At 31.9% G+C, this 12,153-nt stretch overlaps 3 protein-coding genes across 5 annotated transcripts in view; 1 reads left to right on the forward strand and 2 right to left on the reverse strand.

Moving 5' to 3' along the window:
- The window catches only part of LOC139518882 (histone-lysine N-methyltransferase ash1-like), a 43,138-nt gene extending 36,625 nt beyond the window's left edge, over positions 1-6,513 (forward strand). For all 3 annotated transcript variants that reach the window (XM_071310549.1, XM_071310548.1, XM_071310550.1), the window contains exons 18-23: positions 101-187; positions 575-810; positions 1,189-1,455; positions 1,729-1,801; positions 3,073-3,243; positions 3,822-6,513. In XM_071310549.1, coding sequence (XP_071166650.1) covers positions 101-187; positions 575-810; positions 1,189-1,455; positions 1,729-1,801; positions 3,073-3,243; positions 3,822-3,959 — 972 coding nt within the window. In that variant the 3' untranslated portion in view covers positions 3,960-6,513. The remainder of the gene's footprint in view (positions 1-100; positions 188-574; positions 811-1,188; positions 1,456-1,728; positions 1,802-3,072; positions 3,244-3,821) is intronic.
- LOC139518648 (proline-rich proteoglycan 2-like) lies at positions 6,022-9,190 on the reverse strand. Its single transcript, XM_071310124.1, has 6 exons — positions 9,180-9,190; positions 7,936-8,216; positions 7,581-7,733; positions 7,226-7,378; positions 6,943-7,095; positions 6,022-6,056 (listed from the first exon to the last, which is right to left on the reverse strand). Exons 1-6 carry the CDS (start codon positions 9,188-9,190, stop codon positions 6,022-6,024), a joined length of 786 nt encoding a protein of 261 aa, XP_071166225.1.
- Positions 9,191-10,390: 1,200 nt separating this feature from the next.
- The window catches only part of LOC139518852 (rRNA N(6)-adenosine-methyltransferase ZCCHC4-like), a 30,331-nt gene continuing 28,568 nt past the window's right edge, over positions 10,391-12,153 (reverse strand). The window contains exons 11-12 of the mRNA XM_071310478.1: positions 11,569-11,638; positions 10,391-10,463 (exon numbers count right to left, since the gene is read on the reverse strand). Coding sequence (XP_071166579.1) covers positions 10,409-10,463; positions 11,569-11,638 — 125 coding nt within the window. The 3' untranslated portion in view covers positions 10,391-10,408. The remainder of the gene's footprint in view (positions 10,464-11,568; positions 11,639-12,153) is intronic.

The raw sequence follows: 12,153 nt of genomic DNA on the forward strand, positions 1-12,153 counted from the left end.
AACACTAAGCTGTGCTGAGAAATAAAATAATCAGTCAGTAAGATCAAAGGAAAATTTTGGAACATAGTGATGACAACTATTATTGTGATTTCGGTTGTAGATATGGCAGCATTGTGATTGTATGAAGGTGAAAGGAGATGTAGAAAATTATTTATGTGAGCTCTGTAATCCACGACCTGTCAGTAAGGTAAGTAGATTAGTGTAATAATATATGGTAAGACACTATTTTAACATAAGGTACCTGTGTAAATGAAAAAAATGCCTTTTAATTTATAAAGACGTCTTTTTGAACTATAGTTGCATTTTTAGGAAAACATAGTAAATCAAGAAATTTATCATTACCAAAAATGTTTTATTACACAAATATCACATTACATCTGTAGCAGTGTACATGTAAATAAAATTATGGGAAAAAAAAAACAAAAAATGTCTTTTGAAATATTGTAGAGGCTTATAAATGTAATTGATTGTTTGAAAATTATGAAAAGCAACAGTATTTCTGTTAAGCTGTTATTGTTAATATTCTGTTATGGTTTGGTTCTGACATATTTAAACTCTTTTTATTGTCATTCAGGAAATTATAGCTGATCCCCAGCCAGAGGATGGTACTCCAGGATGGACATATTACATGACGTTAATGAGGGATGAGTTACAAGTACGAGTAGGAGATTGTGTGTATGTACTCAGGGATGTACCTATGTCTAAAGACATCAGTGTGGATAGTATGAAAACATCATATAAACTGGTGCAAGAGATCGGTCATGATAAACTGGAAATCTTCAGAATAGAGAGATTGTGGAAAGATGGAAAGTAAGTGTAATGGGATGATTGAAATAGTTTATTTATAAATGAGATAAATAATATTATCACAAGTCGGATCACATATAATTGTAAAGCAATTCATATTTCCAATTCTAAACTTAAAAACACAAATTATGTACTTTGTATGTATATATATACAAAAAAGTTGCTTAATTATGTAGGGACTTTAGTCATCATTTAAATATAATAATGACCTTTATTTAAAAACGTGTAAGCAGGGCCCTTACTGACATGTTTGTTTTTAAGTTGTTAATTAATTTGAACCTGTAAACTGTATTACAATCCATGTTGCCAAGTCTGTTGATGGAATAAGTAAAGAATAAAAATAGATTAAAAAAATAGTATTGATAATTTTTCTTATTTCAGCCAAAATAAATTTGCCTTTGGACACAACTTTTATCATCCACATGAAACATTCCATGAACCGTCCAGGAAGTTCTTCCCTAATGAAGTGTTTAGAATGCCTCTGTATGAAATGATCCCCTTGGAAACTATTATTGGCAGCTGTTGTGTGATGGATCTGAACACATACTGTAAAGGTCGTCCCAAGGTTATGAGGGATCAAGATATATTTGTTTGTGAATACAGACTGGATAAAACTGCTCATCTATTTTACAAGATCTCAAAACACCCGTAAGTAAAAGGATTTGTCATTCAATACTTACCATTTATCTTTACTACTATTAGATTTGAGTTGTGCCAAAGTCTGCATACAAACCTTTAAAGAGTTATAATTTGTTGCACTTTTACATTTGTGCTTAACTTTATCCAAGAAATACATGGAAATTTTTTTCTAACAAATAGTGATAAGTCCACATTAATGTCCATTATATTTGGAGTATTTGCATTTCACAAGTACCATGCATTGATCATGAAATTTGGTAATGGATTTTTTCTCTATTTCAGATATGCCATCAATACTAAGTCATATTGCTTTGATAAATTTCCTCAACGACTAAACCCTAAGAGAACATATTCAGTAAGTACTTACTTTATCTGGCTGATAACACAATACAAATATTATTTTTTTTACATATATGGAGTAGGTTATCATGCATGCAAAAGATGGCATTGAAAATTTATTTTGAACATATATGTATATTAACCCTTTCACCGATTGCTGCCCAGACAGAAGCTACTCTGAGACGATGGCTTCCCTGGCTACTTTTACTCAAGTGGGAGATCTTCATAATAAATGTCAATAAAAACTTGTTTGTAGTTATTTGTGTATTTATATCATTCACAAACACCATGTTCACAGTTTTGTTTATGTTTTGATAATTTTTTCTTCATAAAATATTCAAATTTTCTATTTTTCGTCATTATTTAGGTGAAATTCTCAAAATTCTGCTCTTTGACCCCAAATCGTAATTTTTTAACCCAAAACGGCAAAATTTTGAAAATTTTTATGAGACTGTACAAATTCCTCACACTGAACGATGTCCATTCCAAGTGTTTTGTACATAAAACAACATTTTATGTCAAAAAAGTATACTAGTTTGGCTTCAATTCTTCCATATTCTTTCAAAAAAAATGTTCCCTCATTTCAAATTCTCGTAAATTCCGTAAATTTCCTCTGATTTTGACACGGTTTTCAACAAACGGAAGCGACATGTTTACACTTTCATCCGGGTATTCATCAAAGAAAGATAACTCATGTTTGCACTGTTTTGAGCGGGAAATATAAAAGATGTATTCTGATCCCGGTAAAACGGGACTCGTCGTCAGCTGTCTGAAGCGTGAATCCCGGTAAACCGGGACTCATCGGCGAAAGGGTTAAACATTTACTCTGCATATGAAATAAAGAAGGATGAGGAAATACTTGAAATTCGTGTGATATTGTATATCATTTACATTTCTCTTGTAAAATACAACACATTTATTGAACATCATATTGATTATTTGTATGAGCTTTATTTTGTATGTGTTACATTTGGTAGATTTTTATTTATAAGTCCTGCAATTCTTAATACTTTTGCTTGCTGTGTTCAGTTATGTGAAAGTGTAGAAAAAACTTGTGTCCACTTATTTGGCCACAAGACCTTTTTATCTATAAAACTACTGAAATAAGTGATTAGATTTCAATATATTCAAATTTCCATTGAAATGTCATGAAACTAATGGCATTGTAGAACTATTTTATTATTTTATTGGAATTCTCTTGTGCCTAGTCAGTTAATTCTCTACTTGTTCTTGTTTCTTGACATACTCAATTTATATAGTTTGAATACATTTAATTTTGTATTGTAGCCTCATGAAGTACCTGAAGCATATAAAACTAAAATAAGACCAGAAAAACAAATACTTGATTCAAGTTCAGCATTAAGAAAAAAGAAAAGATTAAGTTTGAAAGGGAAAGCTAAAGACCCAAAAGTTCTGCAGCAGGAAGAAGAACAATATCAGAAGATGGAAGCTAAGAAGGTATACAATGTCAAATTATTTAAAATATCAGTACAGCTATTTACTATAAACACATTGTTACCTGTATAAGAATTCATTTTGTTGATCAAATAAGTCAACCAAATGGTATCCCCTTGTTTCACTTCCAATGTGGACATTCTTTTCCTTTTGTTAAAGAGCTGAACACACCTAGTTCATACATAACCTATCTCTAGCTAAAGGGTTTGATTGAAGTTCACATAAATACATATTTGATGAGGTCGAATTATTCACATGCAAGGGAATAATTCATTAGCGATGTTTCTTAGCTTATTTTGACAAAACTGAACCAAATTGGCTGCTAAAAGTGAATTATTATAATACTATTTTAATTTCATTTATGATTGAACAAAAACAAAATATTTTTAAATTTTTTTGTATATATCATATCTAATGCTGCTTTAACAATTTGAAACATAGTAATTTGATAATAGATGTTTAATAGCTATCATGAATCTTCACATTTTATATTCATTTCATTTCTTGGTTGGTTGTTATTGTTCTATTTGTACTAGTTTCAGATCAAATGTTCTATAAATAAGCTTGACATGTTCTTTCAGGTAAAAGAAAAGAAGAATAGATTAGACAGAATTATGTTGAAGATGTTATCAACTGTCCACACTAAACAGAGAATAGATTTGTCGTATTTATTAGACTGTAAACGACAGAGTAAAAAACCACACACATTGGATGTATGACAAAAGGACAAAAGTCTCAGCAAATAATAATGAGACTTGGAATTCATGAGAAAGATTTACCAGTGTTAGATCTGTGGAAGTAAAGGGAGATAAATCTCTGAGCATCAGTTGTGTGTACAGAACGACAAAGAAATGGCAGGAGTAGTGCTGTGATATGATTACAGTCCCGTGTTTACTCATTAGTATGTGTGTATGTCAACAGCTGTTATACACTTTATACACTGTTATACACTGCCACATTATTTCTTACTTTAAAGGTTGTATCAACCAAAACAACTGATTAAAAAAAATCTTTGTTGTCAGAGTTCAAAATTCACAGTAAATTTTCAATAAATAAATTATTGGCTAAGAAAAAAAATAATGTGCTGGATATGCATTTGAATTGTTTATAGTAGAAAGTATAGTTATTCTCTTTCTTACTAAAACACTTACCTTTTAAAGAAAAGCATTTAGGTTAAAAATATTTTGTTCTGATAACCACAAATTCTACAAAAAAAAAATTTAATTTGAAAAAATATTTACATACTAAGATAAGTAATAAGTATTTGAACACAAAGAAGTATCATTTGATATGATACTAGAATGAGTATTCACAAAGATCAAACCATCTGAATGATGTTAAACTTCATTATTTATTGTAGTCAATACAGTCAAAACTGAATAGTCTTATAATGGTTCTCCATTCTAAACACTGCCCTGTAACCTTACGTGTGGTTGTTATACATGTGTTAGATCTAAATATATCAATGTTGTTAGTCAATTACAGCTGTAACCCAATTCAAATTTACTTTAAAAAATTAGTGTTGTGAATACTTCAAGGTATGTTCCCTATTGGAATTTTGAAAACAAGAATACTTCAAGGCCCAATTAGTGAAACATTATATTTAAACCCATTTGTTGAAACAGTTGCTTAATATTGAACAAGCATAAATTGAACCAGCAGTTGTTATGTTTTGTTAATGTATTTGTCTGGTGGACTACTGGGCCTAGATTTCAATCATTTGTGAAGTTTTTGCCATAAAAATGGATTGGGTAGAATTATAGAATATTGGTATGGTATATGGATTTCGATAATTACATAGACATTATGTATATATCCTAGCTGTTGTCTGTTATATAACATTGTTATGTTAGAGGATAGAGTACTATATTTGGTGATTTTTATCTCACTGTTGTTTTTTTCTGACTATGCAAATCTCTTACATGTTGTAGATTCATCATTATTTCACTGCCTTAGATTATGTACATAAAATTCTATATCTAGCATAGCTAGAAATTGTATATAATGTAATATTGTACAGCTAATATCCATTTTGTAGTTTAAAACTAAACCATGGCATTCATGATACTCTACATAAAATGTTTATAGACAAGGTGTTCAGAAGCCCAATATTTAGGCAGCAAGTCGTCGTAAGTGGGCATGTACATTTTCATTTCAGGAGTATCAAATACTCAAATTTTAATGGGGACTTGTGTATAATTATTCCCAACACTGTATTTGTAAATTTTGAATCATGTGTTTATATAGACTCATGTTTTTTCTCATTCTTACAAAGATCAAATTTTTTTGTGTAGAAAGTTTTTTTTGCCATTTTTTCCCATGTAGGTTGTTACATATATATATTTATTATCTGGGGTGCTTTTACATTTTTATTTACATGTTGTTATCAGTCATTTGTTGAATCAGATATTGCAATACCAAATTACTGTATTTTGAACAAATTGTAAACCATTTTTATCATTGCTTTAATCTCATCTTTTATATTGTGATCTTTTATTCCAATTTATTCCATTTTTATCGTGCTGATTTTATTTTTATTTATTGCTTGTTGGCTTTTCAACCAAATTTGTACTTAAGATAAATGGCTATATTATAAATGAAATCATTGCTTGCAACATATTTTGTCAGGGCAGAATTAGGCTTTAATTTTATAGACAATGGAATAGAAAGGAAGATTAATTATACAGATCAAAAGACAAATAAGGGCTCTCATTTAAAAAAACCTGTTTATAACAAGATTATTATATTTGATAGTTAAATTGGTTATAAATGAATTTACAGTCAATTGTATTCTTGCTCAATTGACTGCCATTTATCTGAAAGAGAATTTTTTTTTCATGTTCCACAAATTGGGAACTTTTCTATCCCATTTTGGATATATATATATATATTGATAAAAACATGAAGCAAAATATGAAAGGAATTTGCACAATGACATTTTCGAAAATCAAGTGTATTTTCAATTTGAAATTTTTACAATTTATATTGATAAAAACATAAAACAAAATATATAAGAATTTTGCACTATTTTTTCAAACCAGTGTGTATTTTCAATTTGAAATTTTTACAACAATTTTTAAACTTTAAATATAATGTTAGTGGATTGATTGTTTATTGTTTATGTCATAGAGTAGTAAGGAAGGGGGATAACTCACTTTGTCTCTTTGTTTATATCTGGACAGATAACCTTTGACATAACTTGTTGCTTGTCATATCCATGGCGATTTGACTACCCATTATGGGGACCGACACAAAATAAAATTATAAAACCAACTTCATTAGAGTTGTTGTATATTGTAGCACAGTAAAACAAGGGAGACAATTCATAAGAAAGTGATAAGATATACATTGATATGATGGTAACTACAGTTGTAGATCTTTGAATTATTTTAGTGTTTCAAGACTTTGGATAAATTGAAGAAAGAAAATAAACCGTTTACCACAGTTCAAAATTCAAATCTACACAACCAACAAAACGGAGATCAATTTTTTGTTTGCATACTATATAGTAAGCTGTAAATAACCCAAGCATTGGAAAATGTGAATCAATTCAAAAAGAAAACCAAAACCAAGATTTTTGCTAAAATAATAAACTAAAAAAGCAACCAATGAAAACCACTGAAAAAGGCTCTCTGTTAGGACCTGGTACATATGGAATGTAACAGGGTTCAACATGTTTGTGAGGAGCACCTTCCCCCTTACCTCTATTAGGACCTTGTACATATGGAATGTAACAGGGTTCAACATGTTTGTGAGGAGCACCTTCCCCCTTACCTCTATTAGGACCTGGTACATATGGATGTAACGGTTCAACATGTTTGTGAGGAGCACCTTCCCCCTTACCTCTATTAGGACCTGGTACATATGGATGTAACAGGGTTCAACATGTTTGTGAGGAGCACCTTCCCCCTTACCTCTATTAGGACCTGGTACATATGGATGTAACAGGGTTCAACATGTTTGTGAGGAGCACCTTCCCCCTTACCTCTATTAGGACCTGGTACATATGGAATGTAACAGGGTTCAACATGTTTGTGAGGAGCACCTTCCCCCTTACCTCTATTAGGACCTGGTACATATGGATGTAACGGTTCAACATGTTTGTGAGGAGCACCTTCCCCCTTACCTCTATTAGGACCTGGTACATATGGATGTAACAGGGTTCAACATGTTTGTGAGGAGCACCTTCCCCCTTACCTCTATTAGGACCTGGTACATATGGAATGTAACAGGGTTCAACATGTTTGTGAGGAGCACCTTCCCCCTTACCTCTATTAGGACCTTGTACATATGGATGTAACAGGGTTCAACATGTTTGTGAGGAGCACCTTCCCCCTTACCTCTATTAGGACCTTGTACATATGGAATGTAACAGGGTTCAACATGTTTGTGAGGAGCACCTTCCCCCTTACCTCTATTAGGACCTGGTACATATGGATGTAACGGTTCAACATGTTTGTGAGGAGCACCTTCCCCCTTACCTCTATTAGGACCTGGTACATATGGATGTAACAGGGTTCAACATGTTTGTGAGGAGCACCTTCCCCCTTACCTCTATTAGGACCTGGTACATATGGAATGTAACAGGGTTCAACATGTTTGTGAGGAGCACCTTCCCCCTTACCTCTATTAGGACCTTGTACATATGGATGTAACAGGGTTCAACATGTTTGTGAGGAGCACCTTCCCCCTTACCTCTATTAGGACCTTGTACATATGGAATGTAACAGGGTTCAACATGTTTGTGAGGAGCACCTTCCCCCTTACCTCTATTAGGACCTGGTACATATGGATGTAACGGTTCAACATGTTTGTGAGGAGCACCTTCCCCCTTACCTCTATTAGGACCTGGTACATATGGAATGTAACAGGGTTCAACATGTTTGTGAGGAGCACCTTCCCCCTTACCTCTATTAGGACCTTGTACATATGGAATGTAACAGGGTTCAACATGTTTGTGAGCACCTTCCCCTTCTCTAAAAGTGGTATAATAAAACAACATAAGAACAATTTAAAATCATGTGGTTATGACTAAATTCATCAAACAAAGATGCAGCACAATAAAAACCTTATAATGGGAGTACTGTCAATTCAGAAATTGAGTGCATTTATTATTGCAATTGTTGGTTGCACAATGGACAAAAATAAAATTGGGAATAAGTCAGAGACAACCTGACCAAAGAGCAGATAACAGCTGAAGGCCACCAATGGGTCTTCAACGCAGCCAGAAAATACTGCAACAGGAGGTGGGTCTCAGCTGGCCTCTAAATAAAAATGTGTACTTGTTCAGTATAAATGAACTAAAATTAAAAAAACATTCAAGGCTAACAAAAGACCAGAGGCACAAAAATGTGGATGGGTTAAACATGTTTTGTGAAATCACAACCCTTCCCAGAATAACGCCAACCAATGCAGAATAAACAAACATGCAGTAAAACTCAGTGTATCAAGAGTATAATGTAAGAAAAGGTAACAAAAGAAACTAAGCAAAATAATAATGATACATAATTAACGAAGAACTACTTGTAGTTACTGACATCATCAGTCCTTGACCTCGGCTTAGTGGTTGAAGATAGGTTTTTGTGTTTTGGTCTGTTTTTCTAATACCATTAGCAACAGGTCAACTATATTTGGTGTATGCAAATACTTAATAATGTACATGTCAATCTGGTTCATTGCTCAATGTTAAGTTTTTGTTTTTTGTTCTATTTTTCTCATAGTTTTAGCAAAAGGTCAACTACATTTGGTGTATGGAATGATTGTAAGGTGTATATGTCACTGGCAATTTTCATTTGACCATGACCCCATTTTCATGGTCAATCTTCCATTTTCTTGGTTAAGTATGTTTCTTAGATACTATATGCAAGTGGTCAACTATTACATTTAAATCATGTAATAATTGTAAGATATTCATGGCTGTCTGGCATGTTTTATCTGACCTTGACCTCATTTTCATGGTTCATTGGTCAATGTTAAGATTTCCTGGTTAAGTTTGTTTCTTAGATATGCAATAAGTCAACTGCATGTATATTTAAGCATATTTATTGTATGGAATGATTGTAAGGTGTACCTGTATTTCCAGTATGGTTTATCCAACCTTTGACCTAATTTTCTTGGATACTGTTAAGTTTATGTAATAGTTCTAAACAAACTTAACACAACTATCAACATACTGTAAAAGCACAAATTTGTGTGTAGTATTTAATTTCGTTCATATTTCGTGGAAAGAATATATCCACGAAATTAAAACCCCCAAGAAAATTTAACCTCCATGTAAGATGGCTTCCATTAACTGGAAACCATGAAATTAAATCCCAATCACTTCTAACAAAAAGAGACAAAACCATGAAATTTTAAACCCCCATAGAAACTAATGTTTCTACAGTAATATTAATTAATGGTTAGTCAAGGCGCTGAGACATTTGAGCATGTGCACTCCTGTTTTTTTTTGTTGGGTTGATTTGTTGCAAAACTTTTTAAAAGGTTAACCGTCTCAGTAAGTTACAGGCCAAGTTTGTTTCCACTAAGATTGTGGTTTCAAAGCATAGTTTTGAAATACTGTTACAGCGGATAGTGGAGGAGACATACCAATTGATCTAATCTGTTAGGCTATGAATAGAAATAGCTAAAACCTGCCAATTGTCAAATGTATAGGAAATATGAAACTTGTTTTACTAGTGCATATATAGAAGTAATAAATTTGATAAAGACCAGGCGTAATGAGCAAAAAAAGTCAAATAACAAAAATACTGATCTCTAAGGAAAATTCAAAAGGAAAGTCGCTTATCAAATGGCAAACTCGAGCTCAAACACATCACAAGAATGGTAAACAACTGTCAAATTTCTGACTTCAGTACATACAGGCATTTCCTTATGTAGAAAATGGTAATTGTGAAGTTTTTATTAATGTATATATCTCTATACAGCTTTTCAAGAAATTGCAATAATTGATCTCGCATTTGTGTCCATTCATCAAGAATCGCAATACTTTTATATCATTTTTTTAATTTGTAGTTATGCATGCATTCATTTCTAAATTTACAGTTTGTGTGTGCTATCCCAAGTCTCTGACATACCACAGCCCAACAAGTCAGAAGGCTATACGACATCAGAGTATAAATCTCAGCAACCATTGGATTAGAAAAACAGATTTCTATAAAATAAGTATTTATTTAGAAAATTTCTTCTTTTTAACAGGTCTGCCATCTTGCTTGAAATTCTTTCTGGAAGAAAAGAATATTATATCATTTATTTTACATAATAAGTATTCATGGTATACATAATCATACTACTGGAACATTTAATTGTTTTTGTATTTCATCCCTTCTCAGGAAATGATTATGATGACTGATTGTTAATAGTTTACATGTAGTCTCAGTTCTTGTATTACAGAAAATTGTCCAACATAGGGAATAGTTTAATTTCAATACTACAATTTGGGTGATTTGAAGGCATAGACTTTTATTGATTTTTTACAAATGATGCACTCCTTTCATGTCTCACCCAGATTTTCAATATATTTTTATTTTGGCTATGCAGAAATGAATGATAAGACATGCAATTGTACTTATATTGCATACATTCCTGCATTAAAGTATATTGCAGTTCTATTTTTATTTTGAAAACTTTTGAATTGTGATCTTTTTAATTTTTTAACTATACTATCTAGCAATATTTAAGATAAAACAGAGAAACAATAAGCACTGATTTTAGAAATATAGATTCTTACACTGCAACAAGTGTATTACGATATTTCTCCACTCGAGACAGTTAAATTTTATTATTTAAAGCGCGAGGCTTGCCGAGCCCTTTAAATAATAAAATTTAACTGTCGAGAGTGGAGAAATATCGTAATACACGAGTTATAGTGTCGGAATCTGTTTCTCTAATGCTTTTTATCGTTCTTTTTCAAAGATTTTCAGAAAATTGTGCTCTTTATATGCGACGTCATCAGGCAAGGTCGCCTTTTTTCATGACGTCACAATAGGAAAATTGAGAAGAAAACAAAACATTTTGACGTCATAATCAAATTTCGACTAATCATTTGCCGAGAACAGATTTTTCACTAGTGAGGAGAAATATTTTTCTCACACCGGTCAGGAAATGTGAAAATAGCGCAAAAATTAGAGAAACACTATTTCCTGGAGTTTCACAAAAAAATATGTTTCAGAAGAAACAGTAGCATTTGTTTGAGTTTCATAAGTTTTTGTTTTGTTTTTGTAAGCATCTTTTTTGTCAATTTCTAGAAGAAAACATGTTCTTATTTATAAACTAATAATATTTTCATATAAATCAAATAGATCAGATTGAACTGTAATTAATAATTACCTTTTAATTGGTTTCCCTTTGTTAGGACAGTCTTTTCTTTTGTGACTGAGATTTCCACAAATGTGACACCCTGAAAAAAATGGTATCAATTATTACCATCTCAAAGTACACAGATAAATTATATAAATTTGAGAGAATCAATAATAAAGAAGGAAAGTTGTTTGTTGCTAGATTGTTGACTTTGATATCCAATTTGTATGCTGAAATAGATTTTACTGGAAAAAAGATTTTTAGATTAACCTTAGTGTAATTTATCTATATGACCCTTACATTGAACAGGATTTTCACAGGTACTTAGCTTTTTCTATCGTAAGATTATGGTTTTAAATATCTTATCTCTATTTCTTTCATGAGTTGTAGTGGTCATGTTAGTTGGTTGGCAATGAAACCCCATCTTGATGATCTATGTCAGTTTTTGTCCAAGCTTACCTAGCCCTTTCAGAGCAGCAGGATTTGAACATGTTTTTATCAAATGGGTGACTAATGGGTAACATAAACCAAGTGATGCCAATAGCTCATAAGTGAAATTCAGTGCATATAAGAAGCAATATTTAAAACGTGAAAAGAAACCTATTTTATTTCCTG

This window comes from Mytilus edulis, chromosome 4 (genome assembly GCF_963676685.1).
Source record: "Mytilus edulis chromosome 4, xbMytEdul2.2, whole genome shotgun sequence".
In the NCBI taxonomy this organism is placed as follows: Eukaryota; Metazoa; Mollusca; class Bivalvia; order Mytilida; family Mytilidae; genus Mytilus; species Mytilus edulis.

Coding starts and splice junctions, on each gene's coding strand:
- LOC139518648 (XM_071310124.1), bottom strand. Junction 7,379..7,580: donor TGTACAAGGTCCTAATAGAG/GTAAGGGGGAAG, acceptor CATATGTACCAG/GTCCTAATAGAGGTAAGGGG. Junction 7,096..7,225: donor TGTACCAGGTCCTAATAGAG/GTAAGGGGGAAG, acceptor CATATGTACCAG/GTCCTAATAGAGGTAAGGGG.